The following is a 17,427-nucleotide window of genomic DNA, read 5'->3' on the forward strand; positions in this document are numbered from 1 at the left end:
GTGAGGCTATATCAAAAATAAAGTAGCGAAAAGATCGAGTTAACCCTCGGCCATGGGCTCATTTAACACTTGATTGGAAATGTTAATCGCCGTCCGACCCCGAACCTGCGGGTCCGACTTTAAAGCGATTTGCCAATTGTTGCGCCTACCCCATAATAGGGGCTATTGTTAATCAACACACCTATTGTACAAATACATATTAATATCTTTGGTAGAAGCTGCAATGAAACACCAACAGTCGCACACACACGCGGACCTATAGACTACAGTACATGCTTGGTTTAGTCAAATATATTCGATATTGACTGGATTGGGAAATTGATAATGGCCTCCTGACAATAGATTCTGTCATGGCTGCAAGTTAGAGTTGCAGTTTGGAACTTTAATATCGACTAACGGTCGGGGTCACCAATTGTTACTAACATGATTGGTGTTACTGTTTCAGAAATCACAAATTTATTCTAAAATGCTTTATGACAAGGATTAGGTATTTTAGACTTTTTGTTATAAATGCTGAGTCGGGAGATTACATCTATGTTAATAAAATACATCTGGATTGTGAAATTGAAGATGGATTGTGGTCCTAGACGCTCCTAGGCAACAGATTTTGAAACCTTACAATCGGCTAGGGTTCGGGATCAGCAATAAACGGAAATTATTAAAGATTCTAGTTGTTTTGGTGTAAGTGAGAAAGCTGAGCTGGGAGAAAAGGCATTACCTGAATTAGGGACGAGCAAGCTCCAATCTGAACGCATGAATTATTGTAAAATTTAATTTAGTTTTCTAGAAACCTAAGGAGTCATTTTTCAAAATTTCTGTTATAACTGGAGTTTTTATTTCATTTATCTGAAATTTGTATTGAATCACTTCTTTTAAAATATGATTTCACCCTAAAATGAATTAAGATAACAATTTCCACAAAATCATTTAGAATTTGGTAAATGAAATGGGATTATTTTACGAAAGTGTTCTTTTTTCAGAACCTTGACGTTAACTTGCATGTACTGTAGTCCCCAGAACTGTCCCTAATTAATGCCTAAGTATGTCAATTACAAGTCATTGGTGCTCTGCTTTGGTTGCTGGCGTCTTCGTTGATGTTCGCAGAGTCGTCGCCTGTACTTTTTGAGGACCCGCTGGGCATGATAGTATTTACTTATGTGACCCTGCACATACTTGGCATGCAAATACTTTAGAAATTCGCGACGCTCGAACTCCTTGTAGTTGTCGGGCACGATTTCTTCGTGATGTATAATGGGTGTGGTTACGAATTGTCCCAATTCGGGTGTTTCTGCCCGCGGAAACGCATCTATTTCGGGCTCGGCATCGGCCAGCAACTCGATAAGTTGTAGGGTATTTACCTGATCCTCATTGGATACCGCTTGCTCTTCATCGGTAGCTACGACGCCCAAGATGTTCTCATTCATATCGCATTGGACCACATACAGATCGGAGCTATTGTTGTCGAAAATTTCGGCTAAATTAATGAGCAGCACATCGGCGCCAGCGGCCTCGGCATCTTTCGCCGCATCGTCATTATTATCATCGACATAGTCTTCGGGGTCAGAGACTACGCCTATTTGCTGATACATTTCAGCCAGGGCTTCCTCAACGCTTAGTTCGCGTTGCACCAAGTTATCGGGTTGCTCCGATTGCTCCACTTCCACTGCATGCTCTAGTTTCTGGGCATTATCCTCATGGGTTTTTATAACTAATTCGCTAGTTTTTAAGGAACTATTTAAGGCAATTTTACTAAGGTCACTTAGCTTTGGTACGGTGGCATTCGGATGCTCTCCAGCCTCCTCTCCATCACTCTCTAGTATCTTCTTTAGCTTGGCTATGTCCCTGTTAGACACAGCCTTGACAGCATCCACTTCGTCAGCCGCTTCAATTACTGTTGCCTGCTCCACAGGCGGTTCTATGGGACTGCTGGCATGTGGATGTTGGGATAGTTCTTTTTTCAAGGCGGCCAATTCATTAAATTCACTTTCTTCGCCGCTGCAACTGCTACTGCTCTTGCCGTTACTGCTGCTGCTGCTGCTACTTGAGGCGTTGCTGCCTTCGCTGCAACTGCTGCTGGCATCGTTATCATCGGTTGAACTGGAGTTTGAGCTTGAGCTAGATGTCGATGCTGATGTTGTTGAGGTAGAGGATGAGGAGGAGCTTGAGCTTGTTGAGGATATTGCAATTGTCGGCACCGGCACCGGCACTTGGGGAGGATCTTGCTGGGATGCTATCAACTCACCATTCGCCATACTTTTTTGGAGCCATTCTTGAATTTGCTGTTGCTTGGAATGTTGCTCTGCCAATTGATGAGCCGTCGTCTTATTGCTTGCTTCCTCTTTCTTCGGCTTAGAGCTGGGTGCATTATCGGCTTCCACTTGCAAACTAGCTCTCGGCGATAGGTGCGTATTCTCAATGTCATCGAACCCTTTAAAACTGGCCAGCAGCTCCACCGAATCCAAGCTGTCCTGCTCCTGCAGTTCACAAATAGGCAGCGCATTCCTCGCATCGTCCAGCTCTATTCTTGCCTCTTCAGTCTTCATTGGCTTTGTGGCATTCATTGGCTCAGTCTTCCCTCTTTCCAGCTCTCTCTCATATCGGCTGCTCTCTTGCGCACTCCGGGCAGTCTTTATAACAGTCTCTGTACGCATCGGCAGCGCATCTGCCCGTTCGATTGGGCTGCTCCCATCCACTACACCCATTAGACTCGTTCGAAAGGCTTGCGAATTCATGACCGACACGCTCAGTCCCTTGAGTGTTGGTGGATTGTAGAGTTGCTGCTTATATTGCTTGGCTGATTGTCTCTTGATCAGCGGAAGGTGACGCTCCTTGCGCACCTCCAATTGCCTACGCATTAAAAGCGTTCGCTTCTGTCTAGTCTTGTCCAAAGCGAAGCGGCGGCGCAAAGCCTTCAGCGCTTTGAAGTAGAATCCATGTTTAATTTTGGGACTCTCAAATTCCAATATCTTCAGCATTTTGATGTGATTGCGTCGTCTGCGCGCACACAACTTTCGATTAGCCCTGGCCAAGGCCGGGGCGGACATTGCAATTGTGTTACCATTTTCAACAGCTTCCTTCGCTTGTTTCTCCCCAGTGGGCGCGAGTTCTTGTCGGTGCTGCTGCTGATCTGCAGGAACTTCTCCATTGCTCTCTGTGATCTTTCGCTTGCGCTTGTAGAACTTGAACTTTTTGGCATGCTCACGATACTCGCTGCCGTCTTGGGCATTTGTTTCCGTCTCACTGCCGCTGCCGCCTATTTTGTGTATAAAGGTCTCATATTCCTTCTCAAAGCTTGACTCATTCGAGTTGCTAGTGTTGTTATCCAACTCTACTTGAGGCAACTGACTGTCGGATATTATGCTGGTCTCCTGAAGAGGAGCAGCTGCCTCCTCTGAGGCACTGAGCAATGGGAGCGGCATAGTCAAAGTCTCTGGCAGCGGCAGCGAATCTGTATCGTTACCGGGCGCATTCAGTATATCGGCTAAGGCATCTGTGGGACGCTCTTCGATGCTGCCAATTGGCTCAAAGCCATTCCTCTTGAAACGAAGGTCATCCAGCTCCTTTTCCACATCGAAGCTACCAAACGAGTCCTCTGTATTTGCACTGACATGTGTCAGATTGCCATTCCCATTGGATTTCTCAATGTCTATTATAATATCGGGTAGGTTCATGGGCTGGCACTGACTGAGCTCTGCACTCTGATCCATTACTGCAGTGGCAACGGGACCAACTGGTGCCAAGGTTTCATACATGAAATTAGAGGAGGCAACTGGCGCAACAATTGCCACTGGCTGTATGTCGGACTCTTGCGTCACAACTGTGGTTTGTTCCTCCTCGTCATCGTTCCAGCTGGACAGAAAGTCGCGTATATTATTCGAGCTGCTGCTGGGCTTACCCGTCGACTGTGCTCCGTAATGTATAGCGGTGGTTGCCCCATAGCCCCCGTAGCTATCCACATGCGCCTCCAGATTGCTGAGTGGTGCCGAGGACTGCGTGATGTAGCAATTGCTGTTGCTGTTGGTATTGGTGATGTGGCTGTGAGGCGGTAGACTCGGTCGCTTGCGATATTCGAGCAAACTGTTCGGCTTACCACTGCTCAGATATGTGGGCTGTCGATGACTTTGTAGGGATTGCTGTGCCTGCATCGGTTGCAGAGCATAGCTATCGAGCATTGGCTGCATGCTATTGAGATCATTGTAATAGGCGGTGGCTGCATCCATGCCCAGGCCCAGTTGGTGTTGGTTAGTGGGTGCCGGCATATAGCGCTGACTGCCATTGCTGCTCCCGGCGCCGGGGTAGCCCGGGTAAGCCAGCTGTGTTGCAGCAGCGGCTTGTGTGTCATAGGGTGGTGGCGGTGGTGCATGAGCAACATAGAGATCAGTCGGATGCTTGAGCTTGGCTGGCGCTGTCATGTGCGGTACATAGTCGTTGTGTGGCTTTGTGGTGCCACCGCCAATATATTGAGCGGGTGGTGGCGCATTGCTGGTGTAGTTGGGTGGCACTGCTGGGTACCCATTGCTGCGCGGATAGTAGCAACTCTGCTGACCATAGGGCTGTGTGCAACAACTCTGACGCGCACTGGCTGCCCCTGTCGCACTCGTTGGATTCGGATACGGTTGCATAGACAGCGTGCCGGGGTCGCCAGCCCACATGTTGCGTGTCGCGAAAGGCTGCGAAACATTCGGCGGCTGATAGGGACTACCGTAGGGGGGTGTGCCATACTTATCATATTTGGCTCCATAATAAAGCTCACCACCAGCCGGATGCCCATGATAGGCAGTGGCATTGCTGGGCATTGCTTGCGGTACGGGTGGCAAGGTACGACAGCTGGCGGCATAGTCCATGCCCCAATGGCAAGAATTGCTCGATGTTTTGCGATACGGATCCTCGGAACTGAAGAGTGGGCTCGGGCCGGAGATGGAGCTGTCGAAACCCAAGCCCGGATAATAGGCATTGTTGCTGCTACAAAGACTATTGTTGTTGCTGCTGCTGCCAGTGCCGCTGCTGCCATATATTGGCGCCATGCTCTGGTAACGCGTGCTTGGCTTAATCGCGGCATAGTTGGCATCCATTTGAGAGAACTGTGACTTTTGATTTAAATTCATATTGTGATATTGCAGGGTTTGGTGTTGCTGTTGTTGTTGCTGATGCTGCAGTTGCTGCTGCTGCTGCTGCTGCTGTGGCTGTGGAGGCAACGACTGCGCCTGTGGCTGCTGTGTGGGTTGCGTCAGGTAGCTGCCCGGATAGCCTGCAGCATAGCTGCCCATTGTACCAGCAATGGGCTGGACGCTGCCACAATCGGGCGTCGTCTTGACAGTCATTTTATAGGCAGCGGCGGCATCGTAGGACAAATTGCTATAACTGGCCGCTGACACATTTGGCTGCAGGGGCTGAGCATAAAAGGCGGTCGCTGCTGCCTGTGGTTTGCTGCCGCTGCTGCTGATGTTGTTGTTGTTGTTATTATTACTTGTGTTGGCGCTGCTGGTGTTGCTGCCAATGCCTCCAGTACCGCCTACTCCCCCCGCATTATCGCTGCTATTTGTTGTAAATTTGTAAAGCGACTGCAGCGGTTGAAGTGGTTGCGCGACATATTTATTGGCTGTCGCCAACTTCTCATAGCGAGCACCTGGAGCAGTCTGATAACCGCTGGCCAGCATGCCCGACGACGTGTACGCGTTGTAAGCGGCATTGTAGTCCAGCGGCATGGCATTGGAATAGCTGTAGTTTTGATGGTAATAGTGCGATTGCTGGTGTGCCGCCGTCGGTTGCTGATGTGGTGGCGGCAATTGCTGGCTCAATGCCTCACTGTAGAAAGGCGCCACAGTGGCTATTGTCGCCGCCATGGATGTAGTTGAGGCCGCTACTGTCCCTGCATCGTAGTGGTTGCTTAGCGGTGTGGTGGGCGTTGTGGTTGCACTTCCGTAACCGCTGCTGGCACTGCTGCTGCCATTGCTGTTGCCACCAACCCCACCAACACCACCGCCACTTAGCTGACTGTGACTCAGTGGCAGCGCAGCAACTGCGGTGCTTTCCATGGCCGTTTGCATTTAGGCGAGTTTCCGCTCAACGGACGCTGCAATGGAAAAAATGAAAAAAAAGAGATGTGACCTCGGTTTTCATTGCTGTTGTATTTGTTTAAACCTAAATTATACACAACAATTACACAGACACAGAATATTTTTATCAATTCGATTCAAAAATGTGAAGAATAGAGTTATTCTTATTCCTATCAGCATGGCTAAATAGGTCAGTTAGGGAACTCCCGAATTTCAGCGCATAAGAAAATACTTCTTGAAAAAACAATACCCTAGAACTTTTACGGTTAACCTTTAACAAAAGAGGAACAAATAAGTCAGTTAGGGAACTCCCGAATTCCACGGAATATCGCATAAGAAAATACTTCTTGAAGAAACAATACCATAGAACTTTTAGGGTTAGTTTTTAACAAAAGAGGAACAAATAACGTTAGTTAGGGAACTCCCGAATTCCACGGAATAGCGAAATACTTCTTGAAGAAACAATACCCTAACTCTTTTAAGATTCCTCTTTAACAGCAGAGGAACAAAGGCAAAACAGAACACTTATGACATGTCCGTTTGTCCCTCCGTCCACTTATTCTTCAGTAAGAACTTCAAGAACTTCTGAATCATAACAGCAAGAGATACGTGTAGACAGGCCTAATTTTTATCACTAACCACCTAGTATTGCCGGTTTAGAAAGCAATTGAAAGCAAAATGTGTTCTTAACTGCAATAACTTGTTGGTTTTTTACGATGTCGTGAGCAGCAAATATTGTTATTTATGTCTTTTAATAATGACTTTTATCTTAATCGGTGAACTGATAACATAGTGACTGCTGCAATCAAACTGTTTATGTTTTGGAGAAAGGGGAAGTTTTATTCGTTTCATTTTTATCGAATCTGTCTGGTAGGTCGTTGGGCATTGGTTTAAATGATTACAAGAGCGTGGGTAAGATTTGGTTAAGAATGCTTTCAGAAACTGGAAGGACTCTAGCGCCATACCGATTGCTTCCTTCTCAGGAGTGATGTGGAGCTTCCCTCAAACTTCCGGTGTCCAACGGTACCAACCCATATGAGGTTGACACTGAACCTAGTTGTTACACAAGTATATATATAAATGTATATCGATAATATTTTGTAGCCATTCGGACACAGGAGCCTAGTCGAGACTGAAGAAGCAAGGAGTAGAGGTTTCTTTAATTATTTGAAAGATTTTAAAAAAGAGTAAAGAGTAAAAAGAGTTGTAGATCTTAAAAGCGTTCCTTTATTATTAATATTAATTGACGCAATTCCAATTAATTTCAGGCGTTGCTGTGGCTAGCCGCATAACTCAAATTTTTTGATTATTGAGAGTGGGAGAGTTATTTAATATGCTTAGTTCCTTACGTCTTTCGTTACATTAATTATTTATGGTCTTAAAATGTTGTCAATTAAATGTCCAGGCTTGACAGAAGATGCAGCTTAAGCCGCTTTTGATATTTAGAACGTGATATATTGGTAATGGGTGTTACAATTATTTTAATTGTAAAGTGGAAAAACCCAAACAACTGTCGCGTTTCCAGGCAAAAATTTAATTCTCATCATATGGCGGATATACTCGTATGACAGGCATGTGGGTCAAGGCGGGGAAGTAGGGGGAGGGAGGAGCTCTGCCTGAGACCCACTCACGTCAGCTTAAGCAAATGTTCATTAAATATTAACGATTAGCTGTCGTACTGCCCCACAAAAGAGCAATAAGGGAGTGAGAGAGCCGGGGGCGAGCGGAGGCAGACGCTAGTGGCAGTCGCTAGCAGGTCATGCGGACCGTTGGTTAGCCCTTTGATAAAACCAACCAAATAGCCCACAACCCTACCCACATACTTGGCTCAATGTCAACGCCCACGCACTGCAAATGAACAACAAAAGCCCTGCTATGTGGCCATAAAGTGGGCCACCAAGAGACAACAGCCCAGACAGACAAAGAAGGACGGAGTGGAGACCAACCGGCAACTGAAAAAAATCAATAGGTAATTGTAAAGATAATTGTGCTAGCCACTAGTCACTACTAGCCCTACTACTACTGGTGTCCCCCCCGTTGCAAATGCATTCGTAATGACTTTTGCCGCACCGCTTGTGGCACGTTGCATGAAAAATTGCTTTCCCCCTTGCGTCCTTCATCGAGTCCTGGCCTCACTCCGGCAGCGAATGCTCGACGACTCATTCAATTTTCCCTGAATAATAACAACTATGTGGCAACTGGACAAGCGACCACAGAAGGCGCAAACAGCCGCCAACACCAATAGAAGTGCAAGTAATATAAATAATGTTGGAAGCACCACCGACTGGCCAACTATCCGATACTCTGTAAACAGGCCTCGATGAGATTAATGGTATTACAAAGCTATGTCCAGACATATTAGTCTAATTAATTAGTATGTGAATAAGTGAATTGAATTGTATATATTGTGTGCATTATTAATTTAAATCAAAACGAATTTCAGATTGGATTAGCTTGTATGCGAATTATTTGCCTGTCTGACCGTAACATAAGAAAAACGGAACCGATCGTTCGTTTTTCTTTTTAGTCGTTTTATAGATCAAGTTTTCATATATTAATGACATTTCTAAAAAAACAAATCTCCTAGATTTGAAAATTAAAAACGCCCCAGAATACTTTTCTTACATTTAAAAATTAGTAAACAATTTAGAATAATTTAAGAGGCCAGCTTGTTATGGTTTGTTTTAGTTTTTGGGCCAAAATCTTACGTTGAACTTAGAAAGCACATATAGGAATATATTATTTTTGCCCTGAAACCCAGATATAGCTACCTTAGAGCTTAGAAAACCCTACCTAATTCTCGTGAGAGCGAGAAGCATCTATTCGTTGCTTGCTCATAAAGCTGTCTTGTGCTTTTATTTGCGCAAAAGATTTTGAACAGTTTTTTAAATAAAGTATTTGTTTATATTTTGCAAGTTTTTTTTCTGGCATTGTATATTAGGAAAAAGAAATTGTGAATGAATCATGTGCAAGTGAAGTTGTGAGTTTTCTATATATACTGTATACTCAACAAATATACTCATACTATATATTTTTAATAATTATAATTGTTAATCGGTGCATGTAAATAGAATGTGCAATGAAAAATATTTATAATTATAGAGAACACTCGGAAATTCGTAACTTGTATTATGTCTATACATATGTGTAGATGTAAGTCGATTTAGTACATAATGCACTTATAATAATAGCACTATCAAATGGAAAATTTGATTTGAAAACTAAAAATTGAACTGCAGAAAACAAAAATGGTCAGGGAGGGAGGTCGATCAACATATTTACTTGTGATTGAAATTAAACCCACGTCTCAAACGTATTTGTACAGTTTTTTGTCCGAACAACATTTAGAAATAAAGGTTCTACTTCCAGGGAACTCTTGTTTTTTTAAAGAAACGTTTTTAGAAGTTGCCTTGAGTTGTATTTTATTGGCGATTTTCCTAATTTTAATGCGATTTCAAAGTTGGATGTTATAAAAACTGCTATTAATCGAATCATACTATAATTATTCTAAAAATTGTTTTCTTTAAATATTCGGGTTTGCTAATTCAGTTTTGAATATCCATAGGCATATCATAAAAAAGAGTTTTTAACAAGATTAATTGTTGGGAACAGCATAATATAAATATAATACAGACAAGAAATATTGATTAAAGAACAATAGTTTAAATTCAAAGCTAAAAGACACACACACACATTTTAAAAAAGAAACTCATTTTTCTCTTCTACAAATTCTTTACACACTTCTTCCAGAAAGCTTCTGGTCATTGACATTGGCAAAAAGATATATCTTCTTATGTCATACATTGGTGTATTACTTATGTATTATGTATTGATTGAGGCGAAAACTGGGGGAGGATCTAAATTAAGAATATAAATATTTCCATAAAGTCCGTTATTTTGATTCGCTTGATTGTATGAGGAGTGCACAAAAATTGTGACTATACATATGTGGCTGGTTATAAACTTAAGATATTCAAATATGTACATACTATACATCGCAGACCAGCTTTTGTGACTCAAAAGTTATTATGTTACATTTGAGTAGACGGAATAAGAAGCACAAGAAGAGACGAACGAGAAGAAAGAAAAATATACCGTCGTATATGGGTAAGTCTGTCTATTCGTGGTATGCCAAAGTTCGAAGCACCTACGTTGGGAAAGTGTATACATATATGTAGGTACAAAAAAAAAATAAACTAGTCCCACAAAGTTCATACGGCATGTGTGACGACGACGCACTGCACATATCGGCTTTCATTATGTTAATTCACTTTCATTTGCTGGCCTTTGCGATTATTATTGTTTTATGACCTGTATGTATTATTGCAAGTGAAGGCAGATTGAAGGGAGGCTATTAGCTGTTCGTATATAGTTGATGGTGGTTGAGATACTTTTCATAATAATTTTCATAGCCTGCTTTTAGGCTAATTGCAGGCAGACACTACTCCCTACCTATATCAGAGTTGTTTGCTAATATTGAAACCCAAAAAAGAAGAAATAATCTACAATTTGAACAATTGGCAAATCAGTTAACACAACACTTGAGCAATCAAACATGCCAGACTGCTTGGTGGTGCCTATGACTGTGGCTGTTGTGATTCTCATTCGAATGCTTGAGATATTGAGATATTGAATATCAAAATGTATTGCTATTGAAAGTTGATAACTGCAGAAGAAAATCGGGCCAGACGTGTCTAACAACCAGCAACGCAATTTGATACAAAACGATATTGCGTATACGCCATGTGCTTGAGCAAAGACAATTCAATTGAATTCAATGAATGCGCGACCACACAAACGCACAAAATTCAAGCATGACAAATGGAAATGAGTTTGAAAACAAGGTAAATTATGTTGCCATATGTTGCATGCAAAAATAGGCACACACAGTTGCACGCACACGCAAGACGAAAAACGCGCGCAACAGTTCGGAGACACACACACACATACACGTACACGTACACGCACATAGTTTGTTTCACATTTAGGGAACTTTTTCATACAAACAAACACTTTGCCTTATGCTGGCGTCAACTTTCTTGCCTGCTTATTTTGCTCTCCAGCCGCACACTGCGTATGCTTAATTTGAATTATGCAATTTTATCCAGGTAGCTTGCTGTCCCCTTATTATACTCTTCTTATTTTTTTGTTGATTTTAATTAAAAAATATTTGTGCCTTTTCCTTTTTTCGTTTTTATGTGTTTATGTGCCACTTGCAGCAACAACTTGACGTCTAAATTGTGAATTCAAGGCGCGGCTGTTGGAAGATGCAGGGGACGCGCAACAGCGTTAAGCAGCATGTCGACGTTGACTGCGACGCCGACGCAGTGACGAGCAATGAGGACACACACATACCCCCACACGCATACACACACACACACACACACACACGCACACAAACTGAAACACTAGCATAAGTATAGTCCTTTTGTTTGGGGTTGCTGTCAATAAAAATGCGAGCATGCTGCTCACAAATACATACACGTCCATACATATCTATATATATGTACATACATATACACGTATATAGTAGTGTATATAAGCATGGAGGAGTGCTTGTGTGCGTGTTGTTTTGCTTGGGAAAACAAGTGGTTGCCGTGGTGAGAAAACGAAATATAAATAAAATGGTTAAAAAAAGTTGCCGGCCGTTGATTCCGGGCGCAGCTGTTGAATTTACAGTTGTTTCTGCTGGCATTCTGTGGGTTGCACAGTGCCTTGATAAGTGGATAAAAATAAACAAATAATTATAAATGCAATTTGTCACAGTTAGAACAATAGGCCCCTATCCATGGCTAAAATTAAACTTATGACCAACAATTTTATTTTAGAATTCAATGAAGTTTATTGGCGAGATTCAATTCCATTATTTTGAAATTAAAACCGTCTGGGTAAATATCGAGTAATGTGTTAAAATAAATAAAAACATATTTTAAAAAATTAATTCTTTAGCTATTGTTAAAGAGAAACTAGATCTTTAAAGCGTTAGATTAAAATTCACTACGAAATGGAAATAAAAGAAAAAAGCATGGAAAAAAGCATTGTCTTTGGAAACCAAAAACTATTTGAATTGTAAAGCTAGAGTCAAAAAAGCAAATAATTTGCATACAAAACCAATCCAATTATGCAAGTACGCTACACTCGTTAATTCTAACGAGATTTTTTTGAAGTGGAAAACTTTTATTTTGTTATTTTAAGTTGTTTTTATTTTATTTTTCAACTCATGTGTGTGTGTATAAATAGTAATAATCTTGTATGAAATAAGTCATTTTAAAAAATGTATTATTAAAGCATTTATTAATATAAAAATTGGAAGGCAAAAGCTGTTTTGCTTCATTTAAGATACAACAAATATTAATAAAATCTTTATATTGAAATATATAATGATAATTTTAAATGAAAATAAGTATCTCATAAGCTGAACTTGTCGTGAACCTGCTTCAACAAAACCTTCATCAAACCGCTTTAACTTCAGTATTTTTTGAAATATAGCAAAATATCTCGCATTTCTCTCTATGAAAATATTATGAAATCTTTTGAAACTGGTGTTGCTGTTTGTAAGTGAATATAATCTTCTTTGCATATTCATGACAATTCAAATATTTAATAATCCTGTTGACAATAACAAAATGTTCACAAAAATGTTAAACATTTGAGTCGAAAGTACATGATTTGAATTATGACTCATAGAGTGTTTTAAGTCCAATTTAACTTTCAAATTATGTGGTGCGCATATGTATATAATCGTGGCCGTTATGCTATGAAAACAAATATATCTAATTAATAAAATCTAGCCACGATTAATACTATATGAAGTTTACTTTGAAAACATGCAACAGAAGCTAATGAACTCAACTTTGCCGTGAATCTACATAACTTGTATTTTAACGTCATTTTTCATTTACTTTCTTAAACATTCCACACATTTTTAATGTCCCATATCTTCTGCATACCTAAAACTCACAAATAACGAATCCAGAAAAATCGAAAGTTACATATACAATGTATTTGTGTACATACATATGTACGTATGTACGTATGTCCTGTTTCCCTTATAAATAATTCAACGCACTGTGCGTTGTTTGTCATCAACGCCAGCGTCAGCGTCGCCAGAGACGTCGACGAAGTCTGCGTCAGCGCCTGTTTTTGATCCATTTTGACAGCAAATGGCGGCAACATGAGCAAAACAGCAGCGGAAATGAAGGCGTTCGTTAGACCAAACATGACACTTACAAGCACCAATAACAATAATAACAACAGCAACAACTATAATAATAATAAGAGCAACAATAACAACAGCGGGAAGACTTTGTAGCGTGACAAACAAGCGTCGGTTTTGGCTTTAAAAAAATGCAGCCAAATGATTTGTGCAATTTAAGGCCAGCGAACAGTGACAACAACAAGAAAAAGCCAGGTGAGAGCTGCTAGTGAGAGCCAAACGAAATTAAACAGCACACACACACACACACACACATAGGCATGCATACGAAACGCGACCACAAAACGAATTAAATAAATTCAAATGACAACAAAAACGCAACAACAATCGTACAACAAAAAGTGGTTTGTGGCTGAGCGGCGAAAAAAAAAACAAAAACAAAAAGGGAATAGAAAAAATTGTTCAAAATAGCGACTACAAAACGGTGACAGCAACAATAACAACACCAACAACAGAACAACCATAAAAGCAACGCAATCAAATGATAATAAAAAAGCGCCGATTACGCTGACAGCACAACGACGCCGACGTCGATGGCGGCTGAGGTAGCGATGGCGTCGTACACACATACACACACACATGCGCGAAATGCCGTTGATTATGCATGCGTGAGTGAGTTCGATCGTTTTGTATGTGCGCGTGGAGCGCCAAAGGTGAAATGAAGAAGAAGAAGAAGCAACAGCAGAAGCAGAAACGGCAACGGCAACAACAACAGTAGCGGAGCGACAACAGAAAGCAATTCAAATGCAAAACAATTTTCAAATGTCGAACTCAAAAAATGTGAAGAAGAACAACAAAACGATAACAGCAGTCAAAAGAACAACAAAAAGACGCATAATTTGTATAAACAACAACAACAACAAATCGTGTATTTCTTTGCCCACTTTCGTGTGGGGTGGGTGTTGTTGTAGATGTTTCGATTCTGCCGTTGTTGTTGCAACAAAAGGAATATACAAATATATTGATTGAAAATCAATAGCTTGACATTTTGTAGATTGAAATGTTACAAAAGCTGGCACACATACAGTTTGCACACGTACATATGTATGTATGTAAACACATGTCTATGGAAACAATTTATGCATGTGTGTATGTATGATGTCTGTTTACATACATATATGCATGAGCTGCATGCATACATACATATGTATGTATTCCATGTGCGTATATCGGAACGACAAAATTTAAAAGCGCGGCTTGAAATATGTATACAAAACGTGCACGTTGGGTAGGTACATACAGATGTATACACGTATGTATGTTTGTAATGCCCGTTGTAGCAACCCCTGCCAGCAAGAGAAGCAACAACAGTACCCCAACCTTACAAACCTATGTACATACATATGTATTAAATACACATCTACAACAAAACTGACAACTAAAACAAAATGGCAAAAAAAAATGTCAACACACTTTTAGCTGCTGCCTCTGTCTCTGCCTTTGCTGTAGTTGTCTGTGCGGCGTTTTTGGGGGCTCTATAATCAACGTTGTTATTGCTGTTGTGCGGTTGTATGTACATATGTACTATGTGAGGGCGCAAAAAAGCAGAAAAAACCCAAAATAACAAAATAAGTAGAGCACCCCAACTTAGCACCACACGTCAGCGCCCGCGTCAACGTCAGTGTAAGCGCTGACTGCGACGCCACACGAAGCCACCAGCAGCAAAACTAAAACAGCATAAGCCACACTTACACACACACACACACACACAGACACACTCATAAACTCTCACTCACGCACTAAAAGAGCGCCATTTAAGTCAGCCTGTCAGTTGTCAGTTAGTTAGTCAAATGGTCTGCCGTTCTGTCAGTTTGTTGCTCTCTCGCTTGGCAGCGTCATATGCACTAGAGTTGGGGCTGCCCGGTTCGATCTAGTTCCAATGCCCGGGTCTTTAAAAGGAACTACTGCGCTATGTCTTTGGGCTTGGTTCCTTTAGTTTCTCTATTAGATTATTTCGATCGCTGAACGAATTGGTTGGCAGAATAAATTCGTTATTCGAATTGAATGGAGAAGATTTTTTAAAGAATTTTGTTGTCAGGAAAAGTTGCCTATTTGTAAATAAAAAAACATGTCAAACATGTACGCTGTTTAATTGTTCTTTTTGTAATTTATTTGCGTTTGACGGATGCAGACAGAGTTCGGATAGGGAACTATTTCACAAAGTGAACTAGATATTCAAGCTCTAATATGCACTGAAGCAGCAAATAAACCACGTATTCACACACACATACACAGATACACACCCACCGATACACATACACAGTCACTCTCGCACTTACAACGTCGAGCTCTAGCCATACAAAGTTATTTAAACACGTATACGAACCTCAACAGTTTTTCAACATTTTGTTGCTATTTTCGCAGCTGTGGCTCTGCTTTGGGGCTCTGCCGAAGCTGCTGTTGCAGTCGCTGCCGCTGTCGCTGCTCACTTAAACGCTGTTTCTGCTTCTTCTTCTTTATTAATTTTTATTTTGTATGGCTTGTGTTTGTTTTGTATTTGCTTCTCTGGCTTGATTATGTTTATTTTTTTGCTTTTTATTTAACTAATTTTGTAGTACGTTGTTGTTATTGTGGTAATTTATATTAAACGCGTGCTCTCTTTTGATATTTTTAATACATATCTGTTGTACAAGTATATGTTTGTTTATACGCCTGCATTCTTGCTTGACACTGATATTGTAAAGCAATTTTTGTTGTACCTTTTCATTGAATTATCATTTTTGTACTGCCACACTCACACAGGGGTACATATGTATGTATGTAGGCTTTCTGATATTTTACATTGGCGCGAACGTTCTTCTTCTTCGTCTTCTTGTACCACTTGGCATAAATTTTCCTTAGCACTCAAGGTAACGCACACGGGTCGTATACGCGTTGTCGACGTTTTGATAAAACTTGCACTTGTGTTGTAAAGAGCAAAGACATAGAATCACAGTTATATTTCGTTAATTTGATTTTTGTTGCTATTGTGTTGTTTTTTGTTGCGCGAATTAGATATGATTTAAACGTCAGCACAAAACAAAATGCACAGAACATACACATATAGACCGATGTACATACATGCATACAGACACTATAGCCGGCATTGACAACGTATGTATTTTGTATTTTTTATTAGCCGTTATTGTTGCTGTTGATGTTGGTTCTTTGGGGCAAAAGACAGTGTCGGCGTTGATGTTGACGTCGCAGCAGCGTAGCGAATGAGAAAATACTAAGCGACGCGGCGTAAAGAAATGTAAAGAACAAAATATATGCATATATGTATGTATATACTAGCTATGTATGTGGGGTATATAAAACACGAGAACGTAGTTGTAGTAGTAAATATAAAGTTAACAACACAACGACAACGAACAACGCAAAGAAATAAACACACGCGCCGTGCGTTACGTGCGCACAAGTCGACAGTTGAAACACGAATGAAGCAACGGTAAAGCACGGTGAGAGTAAATGAGTCGTTGGCTCAGACGTGGAGCTGCACGCGCCAAAACGAACGCCAGTCAGTAAAAGTACAGAGCGTATGAGAGAAAGGGCGGGAGTGAGAGAATTAAAGAGAGCGGTCACACAGGTGGTTTGTGTTTCGGTTTTTGTTGTTTTGTTTGTTGTAAGCGGGGAGGTGGGATCTTGGTGCAAATTGAATTGTTATACATTCTGACGTTACCGTTAAAAAATATCGTCTAGCTTGTTTGTCTATTTGTTGACGATATGCACGGGACCATTCTTCAATGTTATTGAACTAGTCATGCAGATTTAATTAGATGTGTTAAAAGAAGCGTAAGTCACCTTTGGTATTGTATATACATACAGTTGTACATATGTACAGGTGTATACTCTTTTTGACCAATCAACAACCCAAAAGCAGTCTAAAATAAATACTACTTTTTATTCATATGAGTGCATGTACCCTATTAAAAGCCAAAATACGTTTGCATGTTTCACTACAAATAATAAATGTAAATTATTATTTGTATAATGTGTGTAGATAAAAAGAAGAGGAACGACTAAAACGTCTTTTATTGTCCAAGCCTTCGGCTTAGCTACAATACACCTGTTCATGTAAAGTAAAGGGTATGTAAATGTATGTTAATTATGTTAAAATATTATCGCATATCATGAATCAACTTTAAGTGATATTCCAATTAAATCACAAACATA

General features: G+C 40.9%; 1 protein-coding gene across 1 annotated transcript; it reads right to left on the minus strand.

Annotated features, from left to right (window-relative positions):
* Positions 1–223: 223 nt before the first annotated feature.
* Positions 224–6,047, minus strand: LOC115631248. Its single transcript, XM_030527958.1, has 3 exons — positions 5,457–6,047; positions 5,197–5,381; positions 224–5,097 (listed from the first exon to the last, which is right to left on the minus strand). The coding sequence occupies exons 1-3, from the start codon at positions 6,045–6,047 to the stop codon at positions 1,050–1,052; spliced, it is 4,824 nt and encodes a 1,607-aa protein (XP_030383818.1). The 3' UTR covers positions 224–1,049.
* Positions 6,048–17,427: the final 11,380 nt, after the last annotated feature.

This window comes from Scaptodrosophila lebanonensis, unplaced genomic scaffold, assembly GCF_003285725.1.
Source record: "Scaptodrosophila lebanonensis strain 11010-0011.00,11010-0021.00 unplaced genomic scaffold, SlebRS2 tig00001412-arrow-pilon, whole genome shotgun sequence".
Taxonomy (NCBI): Eukaryota; Metazoa; Arthropoda; class Insecta; order Diptera; family Drosophilidae; genus Scaptodrosophila; species Scaptodrosophila lebanonensis.

Coding starts and splice junctions, on each gene's coding strand:
- LOC115631248 (XM_030527958.1), bottom strand. CDS start 6,047: ATGCAAACGGCCATGGAAAGCACCGCAGTTGCTGCGCTGCCACTGAGT. Junction 5,382..5,456: donor CCAACACAAGTAATAATAAC/AACAACAACAAC, acceptor CAGCCCCTGCAG/CCAAATGTGTCAGCGGCCAG. Junction 5,098..5,196: donor CAGCAGCCACAGGCGCAGTC/GTTGCCTCCACA, acceptor CAATATGAATTT/AAATCAAAAGTCACAGTTCT.